At 36.1% G+C, this 21,486-nt stretch overlaps 1 protein-coding gene across 1 annotated transcript in view; it reads right to left on the reverse strand.

The window, feature by feature from the left end:
* The window catches only part of LOC137397548 (myosin-2 heavy chain-like), a 33,097-nt gene extending 12,547 nt beyond the window's left edge, over window positions 1–20,550 (reverse strand). Inside the window, exons 1-12 of the mRNA XM_068083841.1 lie at window positions 20,442–20,550; window positions 19,433–19,572; window positions 14,701–14,862; window positions 13,492–13,711; window positions 12,591–12,685; window positions 11,886–12,017; window positions 9,728–9,989; window positions 4,124–4,296; window positions 2,703–2,983; window positions 2,394–2,599; window positions 1,406–1,556; window positions 503–678 (exon numbers count right to left, since the gene is read on the reverse strand). Coding sequence (XP_067939942.1) covers window positions 503–678; window positions 1,406–1,556; window positions 2,394–2,599; window positions 2,703–2,983; window positions 4,124–4,296; window positions 9,728–9,989; window positions 11,886–12,017; window positions 12,591–12,685; window positions 13,492–13,711; window positions 14,701–14,862; window positions 19,433–19,548 — 1,974 coding nt within the window. The 5' untranslated portion in view covers window positions 19,549–19,572; window positions 20,442–20,550. The remainder of the gene's footprint in view (window positions 1–502; window positions 679–1,405; window positions 1,557–2,393; window positions 2,600–2,702; window positions 2,984–4,123; window positions 4,297–9,727; window positions 9,990–11,885; window positions 12,018–12,590; window positions 12,686–13,491; window positions 13,712–14,700; window positions 14,863–19,432; window positions 19,573–20,441) is intronic.
* Between the last annotated feature and the right edge of the window lie 936 nt (window positions 20,551–21,486).

The following is a 21,486-nucleotide window of genomic DNA, read 5'->3' on the forward strand; positions in this document are numbered from 1 at the left end:
TTGCTTTGTATCTTCTACTCAAAAAGAACAGTTGCAAAGCTACATCTAGCAACAACCTGACTGTGTATGGCTGAATATCATGTGATCAAACTAGTAGACTTCTGCTACCATTCTAAAAGTCTTCCACTAAAATCTTCTTCTGGAATCTTCTACTAAAAAGCCAGTGGTAAAGCTACAGCTAGGTCACTGAACATCATGAGATTAAATTGCAAAACAGAAGAGAATGTTCACGCCTCTTGAAAAGAATTTAACAGACTCATAAGTATAAGACGAGATCAAAAGTTATTTCCATTTTGCTATTTCCTGTCTGATGTCCCATTAGTACTTACAGTGGTGATATTTAGCCTCTGGTACACAATAAGGCAAAGAAAAACAAGTAAAAACTACAATAAAGTTTGAAAAGCTCAAAAACCAACATGAATATCACAAATTCAAAATTACAACCATCTCAAAGGATAAGGATGATCGGGAACACATGGTCTATTGAGATGATGCATGTTACCTGAAGTGTTTCGAGCTTCCAACTGATGCTCTCAGGGTTAGTCTCTTTGCTTGAGATCTCTGTTAGCTGGTATTTGGTGTCATTGAGCTGCTTGGACAGATCTGAGTTCTTTTGTATCCATCCTATTACTACCTCCATCTCTCTAGACAACGCATCTGTCCTTTCTTTGAGGTTGCCTGTTGCAGGATATGCGAGTGCATTATGGGCCCTCATTCATAAGAATTCTAAATCTTGTACTTTGTGTAAGTGCATTGTGGGTACTTATTGAAGAAACTTGTACAACCAAACCTTAATAAATGAAGTTAACACATTTGAATATTTGCTTTGTATTTTGAAATTGCTACTAGACAACTTCAGAAGTTTCTCGAAGCATCACAGTTTTGTGAATAAAAGTGACAAATTTGCAGCTGAAAATAAACAAAAATTTACAAAATTAAAAAATAACATACCAATAGGCTAAGTTAATTTAGAATCTGTTAGCGATAGTTACATTGCATACTTCCATCATCACTTCTACGTATGACTAACTGAATACATAGCCACTCGACTGTCATTGTGTCACAGGACGAGCAAAAGTTCTAGATAATTATTTACTTCCTTTGTTGAAGAATATTCAGAGTAAATTAGCTTCATTTTTTGTTATTTTCACAAAATGTGGGTGAGATAAGAAACCTATAAAAGAGTGTTGTGTGACGGAACTTGCTCAAAATTCTAGCTCTGAGAAAATGAATAGGTTCGCAGAAAAGCTTTCTTACGAGAACAAGTATTAATCAGCTCAGTAAATACAGCACTTGGCTTGTTCTTTATAAGGCATTCAATCAAACAAAGCATTGAGAAAATAATCACAAACAAAAATAATTAAAAAAACACATTAAAGACTTTGATCAGATATGCAATACATACCTCCGAGTTTTTCAAATCTCTCATCTCTGCTGCCTACAATCTGTGAGTTTTCTTCCTGACGTTCTGCTGCAGCACCCTGGTTGAGACTGCGGCAAAGCTTTTTCATTTCTGTTAGCCATCCAGATGTACCATCCATAGATTTCTCTAGCTCCTATGGTAATAAAAACATCAGATAATATCAAAAAATGGGTGTATGTAATAGTGTTGAGCCTGTCAAATACCAAAAATCTTTCCGGATAACCAATTACCAATAGGCTTTCGCAGATAAATACCGATCGTACTAAACCGGCAGCGAATAACTAGCTGTCACCGAAAATGATTGGTTTTCCGGATACCGATAATCACTCGGTGTCGGTAAAAGCGGATAACTCCTTACCGGCCCAACACTAGTATGTAACAATAATATGAAGTCATGCTTTTATGATGTTCACACATAGGATAGTTTACAGAAGGTCCACTGATGTTAGCATTATGTAATACCGACAACGATGATGTGTAACTCTGATGTTAAAATTATTCAACACCAACAACATTGATATGAAACACTGATGTTAACAATGCGTAATACCGACAATGACGATATGAAACACTGACGTGAGCTTTATGTAATACCAACAACAGAGGTATGAAACAGTGATGTTAGCATTATGTAATACCAACAATGGTGACATATAAAACTGATATTGGCAATATGCGATACCAACAATGGCGGTATGTACTGGCATTACTTGTCCCAATACTTGTGCCAAGTAGAAAACAAATCAGTAGTGAAAGACCAACCATAGTGATATGTATCTCTAATAGCGTTGACATTTAACAACCAGAGTAGTAAGTCTGACATTAAAGCCACATCAAGCAATTTGCAAAACATAGACAAACAGCTGACGGATCTATGAAATTCTAGCTTGATTTCTTTCAAGAACATAAGGGTTATTGACTATCAATGTCAAAGGAAGTTTGAAGAATAGATGGAAGAGATTCTACACACGTGTAACTTGATGATGTGGTCCCTCATGTCATCCAATCCGCTGTCAAGTCCAACCTTATTGGCTACTGCCTGCTCCGCCCCTTCTAACCAGTCATCAACCTTATGAGCGAGTGTTTGGAGAGACTTCTGCTGTTCAGCCGTCATGGCAGCTTTTGTCTCAACCTCTCGCAGCTGTGATGAGAGTGCCGAGTGTTTTGCTTGAATCTCTATAAACATTCAGATAGTCAGAATGAATGAGAACGACAGCTAAAGAGAGGACAAGAAAAAATGTGGATGGAGTCAGCGTCGTGCTGAGAATGCATCTCCTACCTTTGATGGTTTCCTTGTGGGGACTCATTTTACCAGCGCCAGAGCTGCCTTGCTCCATCTCTGTCACAGCGATCTCAGCCTGCTCGATATATGTAACACACTCGTGTAGTCTCGTTTTGCACTCGGTTGTCACGGTTTCTATTGTTTCCTTCAGTACCTCCTTTTCTGCACCTCGACCTGAGGCTTGATGCAACAGTGACTCAGCAGATTTGAGACTATCTTTAGCTTCATCACACCGGGTATCAAACCTTTCCACCGTTTCCTGTAGAGTAGTCAGGTTGCTGCAAAGAAGAAGGAACACAGGCTAGCAAGCAAAATTGGTGGTGTATCAGAATCAACTGCATATCATACGTAAGTATGAAAATAAAACTACCTAAGTTGGAGGAACCAGCAACTTTCTGTTACAAGCTGGTAACGCCGGTGCAAGAGAAGATGATGGTTGAATCTGCTGCAATGACTGATTATACATAGATTGTGTGATTTAAGCCAAAAACAGGCAATAAACAAAAATAGGTTGCTAGACCAATAAAATCATAGATGATTTACAATGCAGTATGAAGATTGGTAGAATAGGCAGATGCTGGCTACAACAGAAGCAATGTGGACCGGATGCAACAGACATGAAAAGACACCAGACTAGAAACTCCTGATCAAGGTAAATCATACAAAATACACTTGAAATGCTACCTTTCATATGGAGCCGCTGACACTGCATACCCTAAATATAACCTGATATAATTCTCCTAATGCAATAGACTAACGGTATTGTTTTCAGAGCAATACATTTAACAGCATATACTATCATATACTATCAATGCAATAGACTCAGGGCATCATAACCATAGAAATAGACTCAATGCAATATTGCTAATGCAATAGATTCAATGCAATACATCTGATGCGATACACCTAATGCAATATAATTAATGCAATAAATGCAATGCAATACACCAAACAAACCCAACGCGATATACCCAATGCAATACACCCAATACAATATATCTTATGCAATGCACCTAATGCTACAGATTCAATACAATTTATTCAATACAATAGATTCACTGCAATATACCCAATGCAATACACCCAATGCAATACCCCCAAAGCAATATACCCAATACAATACACTCAATACAACGAACCCAATGCAATACACCCAATTCAATACCTCCAATGTAATATACCCAATACAATACACTCAATACAATGAACCCAATGCAATACACCCAATGCAATACCCCCAATGTAATATTCCCAATACAATACACTCAATACAATAAACCCAATGCAATACCCCCAATGCAATATACCCAATACATAACACTCAATACAATAAACCCAATGCAATGCACCCAATGCAATACACCAAATGCAGCACACCCATAACAATAAGCTAATAATCAGCACGGTAGATTACCTACCTCTCGTGCTGTTGGAGTTTACGTCTGGTTTTCTCAGCCGTGTTTCTTGATTCAGCAAGTGTTTGCTCTAGCTGTTCGTCATCTGGTATTGGCAGCAAGCCAATAGCAGTTCCCTTCTTACTCAGTAGCTTGTCTATGCGCTGCTGTCGCTCAGCTAGAGCAGCCAACTGACTCTGTAAAATAAACATAACTCTTTCAGGTGCCCCTCAAAGTGTTATAAAATTTTAGTAAAAGCTCATTTAGTGAAGTGATGATGTGTATCAATTATGTAACACTTATGCTAAGCTTAGAGAATGTATTAAGACACACCCCATATGCTGCCTAAATACTGTCTGATAGTAATTGTGGCAGGTAAACAATATAGCCTTTTAGAAAGTATTGCATGAGCTACGTAGCAGCGCCTTGTCAGGCCTTAGCAGGTGTCAGGGTTTGAAAGAAGCTAGCTGGCCAGCTATGAACTTGTTTATCAATGGCTTTGACGAAATACCAATCAAAGGCCTCTGCTTATTCACTAGAGGTTGGACAGCAGTTAAACGAAATTCCAAATGATCTAATCATTCTGTAGAGAAATAATGGACAGATCGTGACTTTAGCGTTTAGTTTCCAAAATTTTTAATAAGTGAAGTTGACTCACCATTACATTAAGTGAGTATAATTTGACAAATAGGAGAAACACGATAATTTTCCACACAACAAGATAACTTCAACAAATTTTTAATGTCTTATTTGGGCTGGAATTGAACTTAAGTTTGTTTCCCTTGCTTGTCAGTTATGCAGCAGCATGGTCAAAAACCAATGATTATAATTTTTTCCGATATTATATGTAACTATGCATAATTGTGTACAGTGAGAGACCAATAGGACAAGTTGCATGCAATTATAATTATTAGAAAATATTGAAAGAAAGACGTTATTATAGAGATATTATTACTATTAGCCTATCATAGTAGAGATATTATCACTACTAGCCTATCATAGTAGAGATATTATTACTACTAGCCTATCATAGTAGAGATATTATTACTACTAGCCTATCATAGTAGAGCTATTATTACTACTAGCCTATCATAGTAGAGATATTATTACTACTAGCCTATCATAGTAGATATATTATTACTACTAGCCTATCATAGTAGAGATATTATTACTACTAGCCTATCATAGTAGAGATATTATTACTACTAGCCTATCATAGTACAGATATTATTACTACTAGCCTATCATAGTACAGATATTATTACTAATAGTCTATCATAGTAGAGATATTATTACTACTAGCCTATCAATAGTAGAGCTACTATTACTACTAGCCTATCATAGTAGATATATTATTACTACTAGCCTATCATAGTAGAGTTATTATTACTACTAGCCTATCACAGTAGAGATATTATTACTACTAGCCTATCATAGTAGAGATATCATTACTACTAGCCTATCATAGTAGAGATATTATCACTATTAGCCTATCATAGTAGAGATATCATTACTACTAGCCTATCATAGTAGAGATATCATTAGTATTAGCCTATCATAAGTGCAGAGGAAACATCTAATAAGTCATTTTGAGAGTTCTAGGATATGCACTATTCTAATAACAAAGTATAAAAACCCAAAACAATAACAAGTGAACTGTTAGGTTTAACAAAAATCCCATCATGAATTTGCCGCTAAACCTTTTTTGAATTTAACAGAAGAGAAAACTGGTTTGATCTATGATTAATGTTTTTTTTAAATTCTGTACTCCTTTTTCAATGGCAACACATCTTTACATACTGTACACATGTTTACATCCGTTCGTAGTAACATTTGTAACAATAATTGAAATTGGCTGCAAATGTTATGTGTAGTAATTATGGTGTACCATTCTATGAATAGATATCTAGTAGTAAAGAGCCTTACACATGTCAGCAGAGGAACATGTTAAGTAACCCTTATATAACTGACCTTACTACAAAAATGTAAGTAAACCCTCTATAACTTACTTTGCAAGGTAAGTAGCCCTTTTATAACTTACCTTGCAAGCATTGAGAGCATCAACAACGTTTTCTCTACTGATTGGCTCATTGAAAGTAAAATTACTAGGAGATTGATCAAGTCTAGACGAAGTAGTATGCAGGTCCGTCAGCTGTCTAGTAAGTAGGTCAAGGTTAGATATAGAAGCTTCTAGAGACTGGTAAAAAGCTTTTAGCTCCAGCTTCAGTTTGCTTACAGAAGCATCGAGCTCGCTAAAATAGAGAACATGTACCAATCTAACATCCCCCTTGCTTTACCATGATAGACACTCTGCTACACTCTTTCCCTGTAGTCTGTTCCATCTTTCCCCCTTCAATATTCTGGATCACTTTATCATAGCAGCCTGCCTCCATTGTTTTTTTCTATTTTCTTGCACATCCTTTATTATATTACTGTGGTACTACTATAAAGTATCTGTGTTTTTCATTATTTTAGTGACAATTCTAGAGCCTATCCAGAATCAAAAACTGTTTGTGTTTTCCTCTGTTATCATTTCAGCCTGTTTTGCCGTGAAGATTTATTTCCATTGCGGTAAAATGTTTAACTTATAACTGGTTAGTGTAGTTGTCTTGCTATTAGCTTTTTTCAGCAGTCTATGCACCAGCAAAATGCATCATTTGTGCAGCCAATCTGTTGGCAACATGCCAGCAAAGCATCGACCACATGCTCTTTAGAAACACTGTGTTGGTCTACATCCTTAGAGAAGAATTAGACCACCTGTGATGGACCAAAATAGCTGATTTCAACAGATATATCCTCAGCTTGATTTTATCCATTTCAAACCGAAGCGAATTTCATTTAAATATTTAATAGCTGTGGCTGGGCATCAAACAACTATTGATAAATTGACAAAATGTTATCAAACATAACAGCTATGTTAAACAATAACTCCACGTACAACCTTTATCCTTTTTTCTAGATAAATCAGAACCGCTGATTCTGATTTTATACTCAAAATAAAGATTGGTCCACTAACTTTCAGAGTAATGAAGGCTTTTTACAGCGTTTTAATATCAGTCGCGAAAACAATACGATCGACACAAGCTCCGCGCAGAAATATGTGACATACGCTAGCTTTTTAGGAACGGAAATTGGATATGTTTAGTCTGATTTAGAATGATAGAGATAGGTGTCTTACATTATTATCTAAATTCAGCCTTTAAAATAATCTCAGTCTTTTCTGAAAGGTAGATAAACTATTTAACCTTGAATATTTAAAAATAGGCTCAAAAAAGCTCAACAACACCAGCTTGTGATAAAACCGCGCTTTTTTGAACTCATTTTTCTCAGCATTCAACATATTAAACATCTTGTAACAAGCTACGAGCAATGTTAAATAGCTTATCTACCTTTCATAAAAGACTGAGATTATTTTGAAGGCTGAATTTTGATAATAATGGGTTTTAAAACACCCAACTCTATAATTCTAGATTAGACTAAACATCTCCAACTTCTGTTCCTAAAAAGCTAGTATACGTCACATTTTTATGGGCAGAGCTTGCTCTGCTGACTGTGTTGTTTTCGAGATGGATATTGAAACGCTTCAAAAAAGCCTTCATGGCTTTGAAAGTTAGTGGACGAATCTTTATTCTGAGTACAAAATCGGAATCAGCGTGTCTGGTTTACCTAGACTATAAGATAAAGGTTGTATGTGGCAGCTATGGTTTAAGGCCTCCGGTGTAAATATGAACAGGTCATGAAAACTTTTAGAGAATTATCTACGTCATTCAATTTGTTGAAACTCAGATTTTTCTAAAATGTAATTATTTCTTGTGTACCAATAATTTTTGTAGGTCTGTAATTACTGTATAGCATTTAGTCTCTTGAGCAAAAGTATAGCAACGAAAATAGCTTCGCAGACAATATTACTATAACAAATTGTTGATCAATCATATTAGATAATCAATATTTTAATGGTTTTTTAATAACATCGATGGAATATTATAATTCTTCGACAACTGAGGCCAATTATCATTGGTTAATCTATTTGCAAGTGTGAAACTACAGCCACAACAGATATCTGCACAGACTGTGCATTTCATGGGCTTGTGTAGTCGGACTATTTCGTCGACAGCACTACAAAGTATTCTAATAACAAACGCCACTCAACGTACTCAAGTTACGACACTAACCAAAAAAAATTGCTATAGAAGTAATATGTCAAAATTGTAAAAAGTTAAACCCATGTGTTTATCCATTTGATAGCAAAATTTGATATATCCATCACTCATGATAATAAGAAAAACTTCTCAGAAATAGTGTTTCAAGCTTACTCAAGTCTACCAAGGTAGTTTTATTCATGAAGAAACCATCATTACCGCTATCTACGTTTACCTGGTGTCTGTCAGAATAGCTCCTCCTTCTTTCTTAGCCAAATTGACAGTGATTGCAGGTAGCTTATTAGTAAGCTGGTCATGTACTCGCCTCTTGAGACTTGTTACCTGCTCGAGTAAATCCCCGCACATCCTGTGCTGTACTCTGAGAGCTATGTCAGCATGCTGCAGTGCTCCCTTGGCCTCTTCCAGTCCTCTCAGTTCCGCCAGCAGGCCATTCTGCTCAAACATTTCAACTGAATATACAGGCTGATTAATTCAAACTGTAAAATTACTATTCAAACTAGCGTTGCGCACTTTAAACATATGATGTAGCTCCCTCAAGATTCTATAATCGTGACCACTCAAATATAAAATAGGAGTTGTGCACCCTTTAAAGCAAAACTTACTAAAAGTGTATTAGTAAAGCTAGAAGTCCAATGATCGAAGGTGTGATTGCGCAAAATAAAAAACGATACATATCAATGTTGCCATATTGAATAATGTCCACCTGCATCATTTCATTTTTCTGTACCTCAGCGATCAGCCAAATAAATCTTTATTTATAGTGTACATTAAAAAGATAAATGGCGACTGAGATGGTTTCAGAACTCGTAATACTGTACTTGCCAACTTTAGGAAAACCTAAAATGTACATCCCATAAAGTGCTTAGACCGCCAAGTGAAATATTGCTGTTTTTGGGCATCCATATCTAGATTATAAGCTGCTCCAGGTTACCAGCTAGTATGAGTTATAGATATTTGAAGGATTATTACTACTTCTTTAACTAAGCGAATAGAGAAATAAATGATAGATAAATTTTGAAAACAAAATTTCATGACAGCTGTGACAGCTTCTATAACAAGCAATTTTCCGATCTTTCTGTCAACAAACAATAAATAAAACGACTCTGTATATAGGAAGACCAATTCTACACTCATTCTGGTCATAAATAATAGATAAGACAACTCTGAATACAGGAAGAGTAATTCCACACTCATTTTGTTAACAAATAATAGGTAAGACAACTCTGGAGACAGGAAGAACAATTGTACACTCATTCTGGTCATAAATAATTGCTAAGACAACTCTGGATACAGGAAGAATAATTCTAGTCATTATGCTCATAAATAATAGGTAAGACAACTCTGTATACAGTAAGAACAATTCTAGTCATTCTGTTAATAAATAATGGATAAGACAACTCTGGATATAAAAACATCAATAATTAACTAAGCTTTATTATAAAAGAATCGAATTATCTTGAGGTGGTACCTGATCAGCAGTGTACTGTACACAGAGCCTGGCATGGCTATCCAACCGATAGCTGAGGTCAGAGCATGTGTCTATGAGGGGAGTTATTTGGTCCATGGCTGGCTGGTCGCCATCAGTGTCAGTGGCATAAAGACTAAACTCTTCCCCTCTTACCACCAGGTCTCCTTGGTACTTCTGTATGTTGTGCCACATACTTTGAATGCTCTTATCATCAAATGGAAATGGTCTTGACATGAGTTCCTGCAACTCGTCTGTCTTTGACCTGTTATAGAATCCAACCATAGAGTGATACTGCCATAGAGTGATACTAAACATTCATTGCTTCTCATTCAGATGTAAAAAGAATTAGCTATGCTTTACAGTTAACTGATGACATGTTTAGCATTATCAGTATAAGCATTTCATGTCATGTACATTGATTATACGTAAACTCTTACAAAATATATACACTATAACATAATTTACAACTTGATGAATGTTTGTAGAATTCCATGAGACATTATAACCAAATTTCTAACAGAATAGCTTTTTTTAAATGAAAATAGAAATGATCTACAAACTCATTAAATATGATATACTATGTTTTACTGTTGTTGTATTGCCTATATTGAAAAACATTTCTATTTTTGAAACGCAATTATTGCCAATAAAATACTATATATATGGTCTCTACATATCCTAAGTCTCTTAAATCTCAACATATACTTAAGTAGAGATGTTATTAATATATACATTCGATATATTATATATATCAAAGTTATATATTATACAACTTCGATTATACATCTTGTACATTCAAGTATATATACAACTTCGATTATTGTATATAACTTTGATTATAAACATAGATATACTCAAGTTTAAAAAAAGCTAGACAGTAGAAATAACCTAGGCGATAAAAGTTTTATATTAATATTAAAACTAGTGCATAAAGCACAAAAATACAAATAGTGGTATAGTTGCAAAACAAAAAACAATATTGTGTAATAATAGAATTTGTCTTCTCTTGCATAACTAAAAGCCCAACAAAAAATCACATTTGCATGTATACGATTGTATTAGCCAGAAGGGAGAGGCAAACATGAAGCTTTTAGTCTGCTGGGGTGTGAGGTGGGTCATATAGTACATCTTGCATGACTGCTGGCTGTATAAGAACTAATCAGGGCAGCTTTAAGGGTATCTACTGGCCGTGGCTGTGCAGAAGATATTAGGAAACGAAGAGGTATGAGACTCATAGTGTCGCATACTTTTTGCAGATCTACACGATAACCTGACATTATGTAAGGGATAAACTAAACATGTCCGAATGAAACTTCCATTAACCTTTAACCTTTGTAATCAATTTATAGAGGCATGAAACAAACAGAAGTATTACTAGTATTATTAGAAGGAAGGAGAAATCGGGAAAAGCCTAGACTCAGATTCAATGATGTAGCGAAACGTCATGTTCTGGAGAAAAATTCAGACACATTGGCAAACAACTGCAGACAACAGACTGTCCTAGAGAGCCGCAATTAAAACAACGCCATAGTACGGTCTCAGTCACTTCTACTGACTGCAAGAGAGAGATCCTTTTTACTAGAATTACCGATATTACTAGTAATGATCTATATATTCATATAGAAAAAGGATATAGTAGTAGCTTAGCCAATGTGCGAAGATCTGACAGTTGCATGCTACTTATTAAAGATGAAAAGGACACATATCATGGAGAAAGACTGGCATATAAAGACAAAGATAGCCGCTCAAGCATCCAATCCATAGAGACTTCTTCATAAACATCAACCAAACAAGGGAACAACATCTTACAACTTAGAAAAAAAACCATTCCAGTCAGACATTTGACTTGAAGTATAATACTTAAGTTACAATATTCACTCTTCATAAATTACAGTCATTTTTATCATTAAAGATAAACTTGCACAACATTTCTAATAGATTATATTATATTATATTAGGAAGTATAAGTATTTTTCCATTATTTGCAATTGTTTTTGATGTTTAAAGTGATCCGGAAACCAGGATGTTTCAAGATTAAAATCAACAATTTTGATCGCGATTTAAACCCTCTTTCTCATAAAATCATCTTTATTAAAGGACGGATGACATTTACAATGCAGAGTTGCCTTCTCAAAAGAAAACTTGACTAATTGCTCACCTAAGCCAGTGTCTGAGTGTCTGCCTAGGTGTACCAGTATCACTGGCATGTCGGTGTCTAGGGGATCTGTGAGGAGATTTTACTCGTGGTGATGGAGTCAGCGAGCCGTTATGGCTACTGCTGTAAGCAGCGCTAAAAATGAAGCAAACCATTTTTTTACAAAAAACTCTAGTGCCACAAACAATGATTATACATTAGTAATATTTTTAGTAATACACTATAGTTTCTGTGAGATATATGAATCACATGATTTAACAGTCAGCCTGAGTGAAATACAATTCGCACCAAAAATCGTGTAAAAGGGATTATCAAACAATGATGAAAACACCCTGTAATACATTTTACCCACAATGCTATAAACATCCTGTGATACATATATATCCCATATCGATATATATATATATATATTACCTAACAATACCATAATTATCCTGTGAGATATATTACCCACAATGCCATAGACATTCTGTGAGATATATTACCTGCAGTACCAGGAACACCCTGTGATATATATTACCCACAATGCCCTAAAATATAATGTATGCCTCAAGCATAATATAAACTATGATACACCGTGACTTTGAAAACATACTTCCAACCATCCATTGTATATCTGCACTTCTTGCCTAGTGCAATGCGCCATGAAATTTAGCAATACAGTATATTCATAGTATCTTCGCTCAAGCATGCGTCAGTTCTTTGTACCTGAGAGCAGAGATCAACTTGGCATAGCTCTCTTGAATAATTATAAGCTGGTTCCTCTGGCCACTTCTGATGTTCTGATTCTCCAATGACTCAACCTAAATGTAATAAAACACAATTTCAGAGTTGTCTTTTCACTAACGTGAAATGCAATACCTCTATTAATAAATTCCTCTCAGTCAATGTACGTGTGTCCAATGTATGTGTGTCTATTTAATCTGTGTAAATGTCATGTGTTTCAACATTTTTGTCCGATTTCGTCCAAATTTAACATATGTTTCACGCCTTTTGCAAAAATGCTAAAAAAATCCATTTAAAAATCTATCCGGTTACTAAAAACAGGTTTTTAAACAAACCCTGATTAGAAACTCAGGTATTTACCTTCACATGCATTAGGGACAGTTGCCCTCTATGAATGCATTCATGGATTGTCGTGAAAGCAGTGTAAGAATTTGCATTGAAAATCTACACGCATGCTGTGGGCTATCTGATAGAAAAGAAATCTCAGCCAATACCTTGTTTAATGCAAGTATTGACTAAATACAGCAAACAAGTGGCTATGAGAAGTTGACCAACATAAAGTACCAATTCATTTATATTTACATAATATCAATTTAGTATTCATGTATACTGAATTCAATTCAGTATACATGGATAATGAACTGAATTCAGTGTTAAGTATATATGAACACTGAATTCAATTCATTATTCATATATACTGAATTTAATTCAGTGAATTCATATATTTCCCTGAATTCAGTTCAGTACTATATATTCTTTATAGTATTAAATTGGCCATATACTCATATGACCAATTCAGTACTATAAGGGTCTTCAGTATTTTCAAGGAGTCATTTTACTTATCACACAAACTGGAAGAAGGCAGCGGGTTGGCAGCACCTACCATTCGCTCCATATCAAGTATCTTCAGCTGTACTTGTTCTGCCTGCACCCGTAGGCGCTCCATTTCATTGCTGTCCTCAACTGGGTCGCGCAGAGCCCCATTCAGTTCCGCAATACTCCCCTCACAGTCCCTGTAAAGCTCCAAAAACCTTTCGAGCTCTGACTGAACGGCCTCAAGACGGGAGAGTGCGTCTGATAACTCTGCCCTCCTTTGCTTGTACCTAAGATCGCAGTGCAACAAAGAATAATACTGTAAACAGGGCTGAATCCACAAAAGCTGTGCATGAAAACATAACTCCAACGTCAGTGCAGCAAATCAGTTCAATCGGATAGAGAAGACAACTAAAGTACAACTACAGCAGAAGAATTTGTTGCAGTTGAAATACACAACATCAACCACTTGGGGACATCCAGCTGACTAAAAGATAGATGTGTTTTCATTCTCTAATCTAAAGATGAGCAAGACATCGCATAGACTTTGTACAAACGCAGATTTCAAATGACCTCATAGTATATATGAGGCTTTACCATCAACTGCTTGATACTGGATGCGACCATTCAGAGCTCTGTCTTCCTCATCAACTGCATATATCTTTTCTAGTTACATTTGGAACAGTCTGTGAAAAAGTTGATGTCTAACTATACGATGTTGCACTATAAGAAAGTAAGGAAAGGCTGTGCAAGAAGCCATTATATATTAAACACTGCATGAGGAGCATTGTCATAAGCTAAGAGAAGAGTTGCAAGGTTCTAGAAGAAAAGAGAAGAATTCTGTGAGAAGGTTACAGCGACACAAGTAAAACATAGCCTTAGCGTACCTATCCCTTAGTTCACTGTAACATATACTGAACATGCTGTGCTGAAAAGCAGGCTAACAGGTCTCATAAAAAATGTGCATAAACATAGGTACAGAAAGAGCACAAATGTGGATGCAATGAGCGGATAACTTCCCTTCTCAAACAGGCCTGGTAAGGAGAGGGTTTATGCTCTTTGCATGATGGTAATTGATAAAAAAAGGATGATGAACACCTTCATAATAATGTGGTCATCCTTATACAGCATGCAAAAAAGGCAAGTGCAGGTAGAGCTAAACACATAAAAATAGAGATATTTCGTCTACAAACTCATCAATGCCCCCCACTAGAAGGAATAGCCACAGTTCTGAGGTGTACAGCAAAAACAATGTTTGTGAGTATATGAAAGCACTTACTCTCTCATGTAGTGCTCCATGCCAAGATCACAGACGGTGAGTGTAAGACTCTCAATACCTGCCATGGCGTCTTTCATATTTCGCAGGCAGGTTTTCATGCTAGAGAGCATCCCACGACTTGACTTGACTGCCTCTACCTGGTCAGAGACCTCGGCAAGGTCGCTACAATGACATTAAAATCCTACTTTTGAGCATGTCTTTACACTATACAAACAGATTTGGTGAGAAATTGTTGGAGGTGTATCTGTTAGATTATATTGTAGACATATTCCATGTTCGGGCTATATTGTCTGGCAAAGTGATCAAATCGCACAATTGATTGCAATTGAAAAAATCTATATTTCGTAACTACAGTCTCTATATTCACAATCGTCTCAACATAAAAAGCGCTTAATATATAATATAAAGCTAATTAAAATGTCAACTGTACACTGAAAGTAATCTCAAACATACATCTTCAAATTTTCCGAAATATAATTTTAATTTAAAAATATTTAGAAGTTTTATAAGCAGAAGTATGAGGAAGGAGAGAGGGGAGAACAAGGAGAGGGTAAAAACGATAAAAACAGAATAAATGATATAAAGTGAGTTAGCTTAGAAAAATGAACTTGCACGAAATTATAGTAGATTTCATCATAAAGTATCGGTATTTTTCTATCAATTGCGATTGTTTTTGATGTTTGAGGTAACCTGACTGCCGTGATGTGCTTATGACCTTTATAGTTGCAAAAGACCAACAGAATAGAGACATCTAACGCTGCAACTTAAACGCAATAGCTGATATCAACTACATTAACGATGGCAAGTAGTGATGTCATTTTAAACACATTATTCTTCTGCACTTTTAACCGTGCTCAAGTTTTGTCGATTTTAATCTTGAAACATCCTGATAATCAGACCCCTTCAAACATCAAAAATAATCGCAAACTAATAGAAAAATACCGATTCTTTTTAACTTACACAAATTTTTACAAATTCTGTGTAAGTTCATCTTCAAAGCTAGTCTGAGTGATTCACAAAGTTCGACTATAAATCTTGTCTGCGTACGGCTGACCAATCAAGGTTTATCATAGTTATGACTGAGCTATCTGTAACATCTGAGACATTCATTAGATTGCTGCTGTCAAAATTGGTGCAGAACAAACAAGTATTATCAGCAGTATTTAGTGACATAAAGTCTTATATCCTATTAGATCACTATATCGAGTCTGCGTGTAATGCAAGACTACATAAAACAAAGGTAATAGCTGCCGATGCTGCTCTAAAGACTAACGCAAACAATATTGTTTACACGCACCCTACACAAACTAGGCAAGTATGCGTGTGTTTCATATTTCACTAGCTAGTTGAAATAAATCAATCTAAAACAGTCATAGTAACTTTGCAACCAGCTGCAATAGTTTGTAGGAACTGATTAGCTAAGTACTCCCTTGTTACCATCCCCACTGGCAGACAGCTAGAGGCTGGTGGGTAATCCAATCTTCAGCGACAAAACAAACCAATATAGAACTTTGCAATGACAACGCGAGACAAGTGTTTCATAGGTTAAAATGATGATGCTGAGCTACATTGAAGTCGGAGTGGAACTTTTTGGTGTCCTGGCATAGGACTTCTTTCTGTTATTTTTTCTCAAGTATTTAAAAGAAAAAGGTATCATGTGTCAAGTTTTATGAACAAAATAATGTTTTTTGTTTGCATTTTCTTGTTATCGTCATTGAGTTATTTATTTTCTGTATGTGAGCACAAACAATTTCCTGGGTGCAAAATAGCAGTGCTAAAGAGTCTTGCACAAAAACGTCCTGTGCCAGAAAGCCCTAGACCACATTGAAGTAACTTGGTGACAAATATGTTGCAACTGAATGCACTCAAAATTATAGGCATACAAGGTGCGGACAGACTGAACCCTCCTAAAACTTTAATTAAGGAGACCTAAGGCTAAACTTACAATCAAATCGAACACAAAGTTTAGACTGAGTTACTTACCTAGGATGTGAAATCTTATGAAGGGTTTTAGAGGTGTCACTGAGAACTTGTCCGAGTGTCTGCTCCGACTCCTTATATTTACAGTACGCCTTGTCTATGTTTTCTGATCTTTGCACAAATCTCTCCAGTGAATCTATAGCACTATAAACAGAGATAGATAATGACCTCTCCAGTGAGTCTATAGCACTATAATAAACAGGGATAGATAATGACCTCTCCAGAGAGTCTATAACACTATAAACAGAGATAGATAATAACCTCTCCAGAGAGTCTATAGCACTATAAACAGGGATAGATAATGACCTCTCCAGTGAGTCTATAGCAAAATAAACAGGGATAGATAATGACCTCTCCAGAGAGTCTATAACACTATAAACAGGGATAGACAATGACCTCTCCAGAGAGTCTATAGCACTATAAACAGGGATAGATAATGACCTCTCCAGAGAGTCTATAGCACTATAAACAGGGATAGATTATGTAGAGACTGTACCCTAGGACACTTATGTATTCGCGTCATCTAACTTTCGCATTTTCGCGGTGTCATCCTCTCCCGAAAATTTCATGAGCGAAACTAAACTATCATAACGAACGAGCGGAAACACGAAATTAAATAGCTTTGTTCATTGATATCAACAATAAAATCTTCATATTAGAAATGCAGGCAATTTTCGTCTGTGGTTGGGCTCAATGGGAAATTTCTGGTAAACTCATTATAGCTAATACACCGACTGAGCAGCATGGCAAAGCAAATTAAGATGATATCAGTTTAGTCACCGAATTTGTAACTGATGAGGATGAAAGTCTGGTAGGTGAAGTCATAAAATTGAAGAATAATTATTGTAGTGATGAATTTTATTACCAACCAAAAAAATATCAACCCTCACCAGGTCCAAACACATACGGTTTTGGTTGTGAACAGACACATTAAAGACAGTGCTGCTACTTTAATTATCTGTATAATCATGAAAATCTAAATATTGATTGGCTATAATGTCATCAACAACTAATTACCTGTTTTATGACTGCGCGGTACTATTACCGTGCTGTCTATTACTATTACGGTCTGGTCAATTACTGCGCGGTAGTTAATGAACTCACAGAAAAATGTTCGTTTTTAGATTAGAAATTCTCAAACAAAAGTTTGAAATTGCTTCGTTGTTTTAGGCTGATTTTATAGAGAAATCTTCGGACAACACAGTCAATTTCATAAAACTCTTAAAGACCGTGGGTTATGTGGTAAACGAATAATAAAATCAGGCTACCACGCAATTGCTGAGAAAGTCCAAAAATGCGTTTATGGCAGTGGCCCCTAAAACACGCATAAATTGCGTTTATGGCAGCGGAAGGGTTATACAGTTTTGGTTGTGAAGTTGGTTGTTACCTATCTATTTTCTTCTTTTTGGGATTCGAGTGTAAAAGTCACGGCGAGAGGGACCTAGACGTCATTGATAGTCCAAGAAACAAATGGCAGCAAGTGATCAAATTGAATTATCGATCTCACCCACACATTTCAACCTGCGGTTTACAAATACGAACTAGTCCCAAATTGAATTTTTTTTCTTATTAGCAAACTGGACCTGAGGAATGTAATCTGTTTTTTCCACTGCATTTATTTTCACATCACTATATTTTCGCACTCATCAGAGCCGCGAAATTAAGTTGTAGCGAAATTTTACTCTGTGTGCTACTCACGAAACTAAATACTAGCGAAATAAAAGTGTCCTAGGGTATCTAAACATACAATGAAGTTGGCAGCAACAGAAAAATACTAGCAGATTATCATAGGGAGAGCCTAACAAGTCTTAGGAGACTTAGTTAATCAACAGCTTTTGTTACAACTGCATCAAGCTATGATACATCTTCAATTCCTGCATATGAAGCAACAGGAAAATAAAACCTATGCGCATGCACGAGTGTGACACCGGTAGTAACTAAGGTCGTTGCCATGGCACAAAGATGGCGCATCGCACAGGTTTTTTGGTTCCAAAGAGCGACACTGAATCATGGCAGAGTGAGAGTGACATGGCTGTTTCCATGATGGCATTGCAGCACCACATGGAGATGTGTCGCTACAGTATCGCTGTTTGGTAACTTAGCAATTACTTTGGTGCTGAAAATTTTGTCAGAAAAGTGTTATCGCGGCACCATAGAACTGTAAACCTATGACAATTATAGACTCACTACCTACAAAACCCAACCTTCTACACTACTATTTATTGTTTCACTCAGTCTATTCTCAAATGTGCCCTTTTCCAAGGACAACTGCAAGCATCACCATATATGCATTAAATATTGGAATATTTGACTGGCAAAACAAAAGAACTCATACCGCTTAGCATTATCCCTTTGTTCAGTAGCTCCATGTACTCTTATAGTTCACAGCACCTACACCATATCTTGACCTTGACTTCGGTTTTACAACGTAAACCGAAGAAGGGGAGATAATGTGTACTCTTTCCTTATTAGGGTGTACCAATAGAGCGACTCTTCCATTGGGATGACAAAAATCTCCAAAAAGCAGGCTATGTACCTCTGAACCTCTAGCTTTCATAACCATAGAACTATATCAATACATGTTAGATGTCTATTCCTATCTATTAAGTTATCTTTTTCATACTAAGGTCGTTTTGCAGAACAATTTGTAATCAAAACTTTTTTATGCGAGTTCCTTTAGGATTTTTAGAATAAACTATGAGAGGTAACCCATAACATCAATTATGAGAGGTCCTTCAAGATTGTTACAAACCTCGAGAATGTTTCCTTGGTGTTTGCCATCAGTGCATGGAGTTGTTTTGCCTGCTCTTCTGGGGCATTCGCTGTAATCTCCTGCATAAACCTATCCAACTCTTGAATAACTGTCATCTGTCGTATTTGAACCAGCCGACCCTAAATGGATGCATAGACACAGTTGAAACAGCAACAAATCTGTGCAGATGCTGTTCGCATATCAACTTCTTCGCCTGATGGCATGGAGGATGTTAACTTTTGGAGGAATTAAGATAAACAATAGAGAAGGTCGGCGCTTCTCTTGTTTGTTGATATATATATATATATATATAATCATTGATTTCCTTAATTCCATAATCAGCTAGGCAGCGATTGAAGCTTTTGTCAGCAATCAGCACCCATTTGAAAAGCTTGTTTATTTTATTCTAATAGCGCATTCCTGCAGCTAAATGAATATTAGCCAGGAGTTGATGTCATCTGAATAAATTGATGGAGTCCTATTGCGAAAACTTCTCTAAAGTTGTCTGCAGAGTTCAGTGTAATTTAGTGTCTGTTATAGAAAATAAAAGCAGTTACCAATATGTACAAAAATATTCTAACATTCGTTTGACATTGAAAAACTAATGTAATTCACTAGTTCTTTACAAACATGCTGAGATTATGACAAACTTTCTAATATAAATGGAATTGGTAGAGAGAGAAATTGATGACTAGATGAAATATACTTGGCTAATGCGCATTACGAAACGAGGATTCATTATCGCGGACAGGAAGTGGCGAGCTGAGTTGAAGCTAAATGAAGCTGGCTTGCGCTACTCTACCACTAATCTTCCATTGTTTTCTTTATAAAAGAGTGAATACCAGCTCTTCATACGAGTTTATTTACAAAGGCAGCCGAGTTTCACTAAAACTTGAATGACTAGCACCTGCGGCAGCCAATTACCAACCAATGAGCCAGAAACAGAGGAGAAATACACATTCTTTGATGTTATCAAACGCAAGGGCTGGAAGTGCATAAGCAACCCTACCTCAGCTTCACTAACTAAACTGTGTACTAGGTCAAGGTTATTGAACTCCTGGTGACCTCCCAACCATCTGTCAGTCTCATGCGCTACAAGCTCCGCCTTCTCTGTGGCAGCCATGATAGCGGCGCTGAGCGACCTCAGGTCTTTTTGATTCTCTGAATGCATAAATGATGATGCTAAAATATGTAGCTAAGCATAGCCTAAGCTCATAAGATTGACCCACAGGCTGCTAGCTACAACTATAAGAAAAATATTGATAATACTCCACCTAAGCTATATCACAACCATCAGCTTTGTGCTACAAAGTTTGCCCAATCATGTTTATGTTTCCATTTCAGTCAGCATGTATGATGGTAACAGATAACCCTACACACTCTATTCTGATAAATAACCCAATATTGCTGGTCAACCATTAGGCTTCCATGAGTTTTTCTTTACCAAAAAGTTTTCTCTAAGGACTTTTACTTGGCTTCAATTCATAAAGGGTTTCTCAAAATGGTGCTACCTATGCCATTACAGGACAGATACCACCATAATTATACATATGCTTCTGACCTCTGAAAGTCATTTGAGTGTCATATTGACATTCTGTTAGACATATGCGAACCAAAATGCAAAGTCTATGAACATTTCTTTGTGATTGATTTTCTTATCACAATGAATGCTTTGAATACGACTAGTTCTTACACAGCTATCTTTGACTAGTCTATTTCTTTCAATACAGCAAAAGGGAGTAGAAATTATTTAGAACTTTAAAAAGCTCATTAGTTTTTAAAGCTTTTTTAATTTGAAAAGTATCTGAATGAGGAGAGTCATTCTATTAATTAGAATCTCAGATGGATATTTTAATAATTTGATTTAATTAAAGGACAAAGTCACAATATGTTTCGGTGGATCGACTTTTTCGAATTGTCATCTCATTCTGCTGTATGTGCTGATGCGTGTAGCAACCTGGATAAAACCGCGTCAAAAAGTTGAGATTACCACAACTGTTTTTTGTTTTTATAGTTTCTAGAATCATTTGATTATTCAACATTTTAACCTGCTA

This window comes from Watersipora subatra, chromosome 5 (genome assembly GCF_963576615.1).
Source record: "Watersipora subatra chromosome 5, tzWatSuba1.1, whole genome shotgun sequence".
NCBI classification, from domain to species: domain Eukaryota; kingdom Metazoa; phylum Bryozoa; class Gymnolaemata; order Cheilostomatida; family Watersiporidae; genus Watersipora; species Watersipora subatra.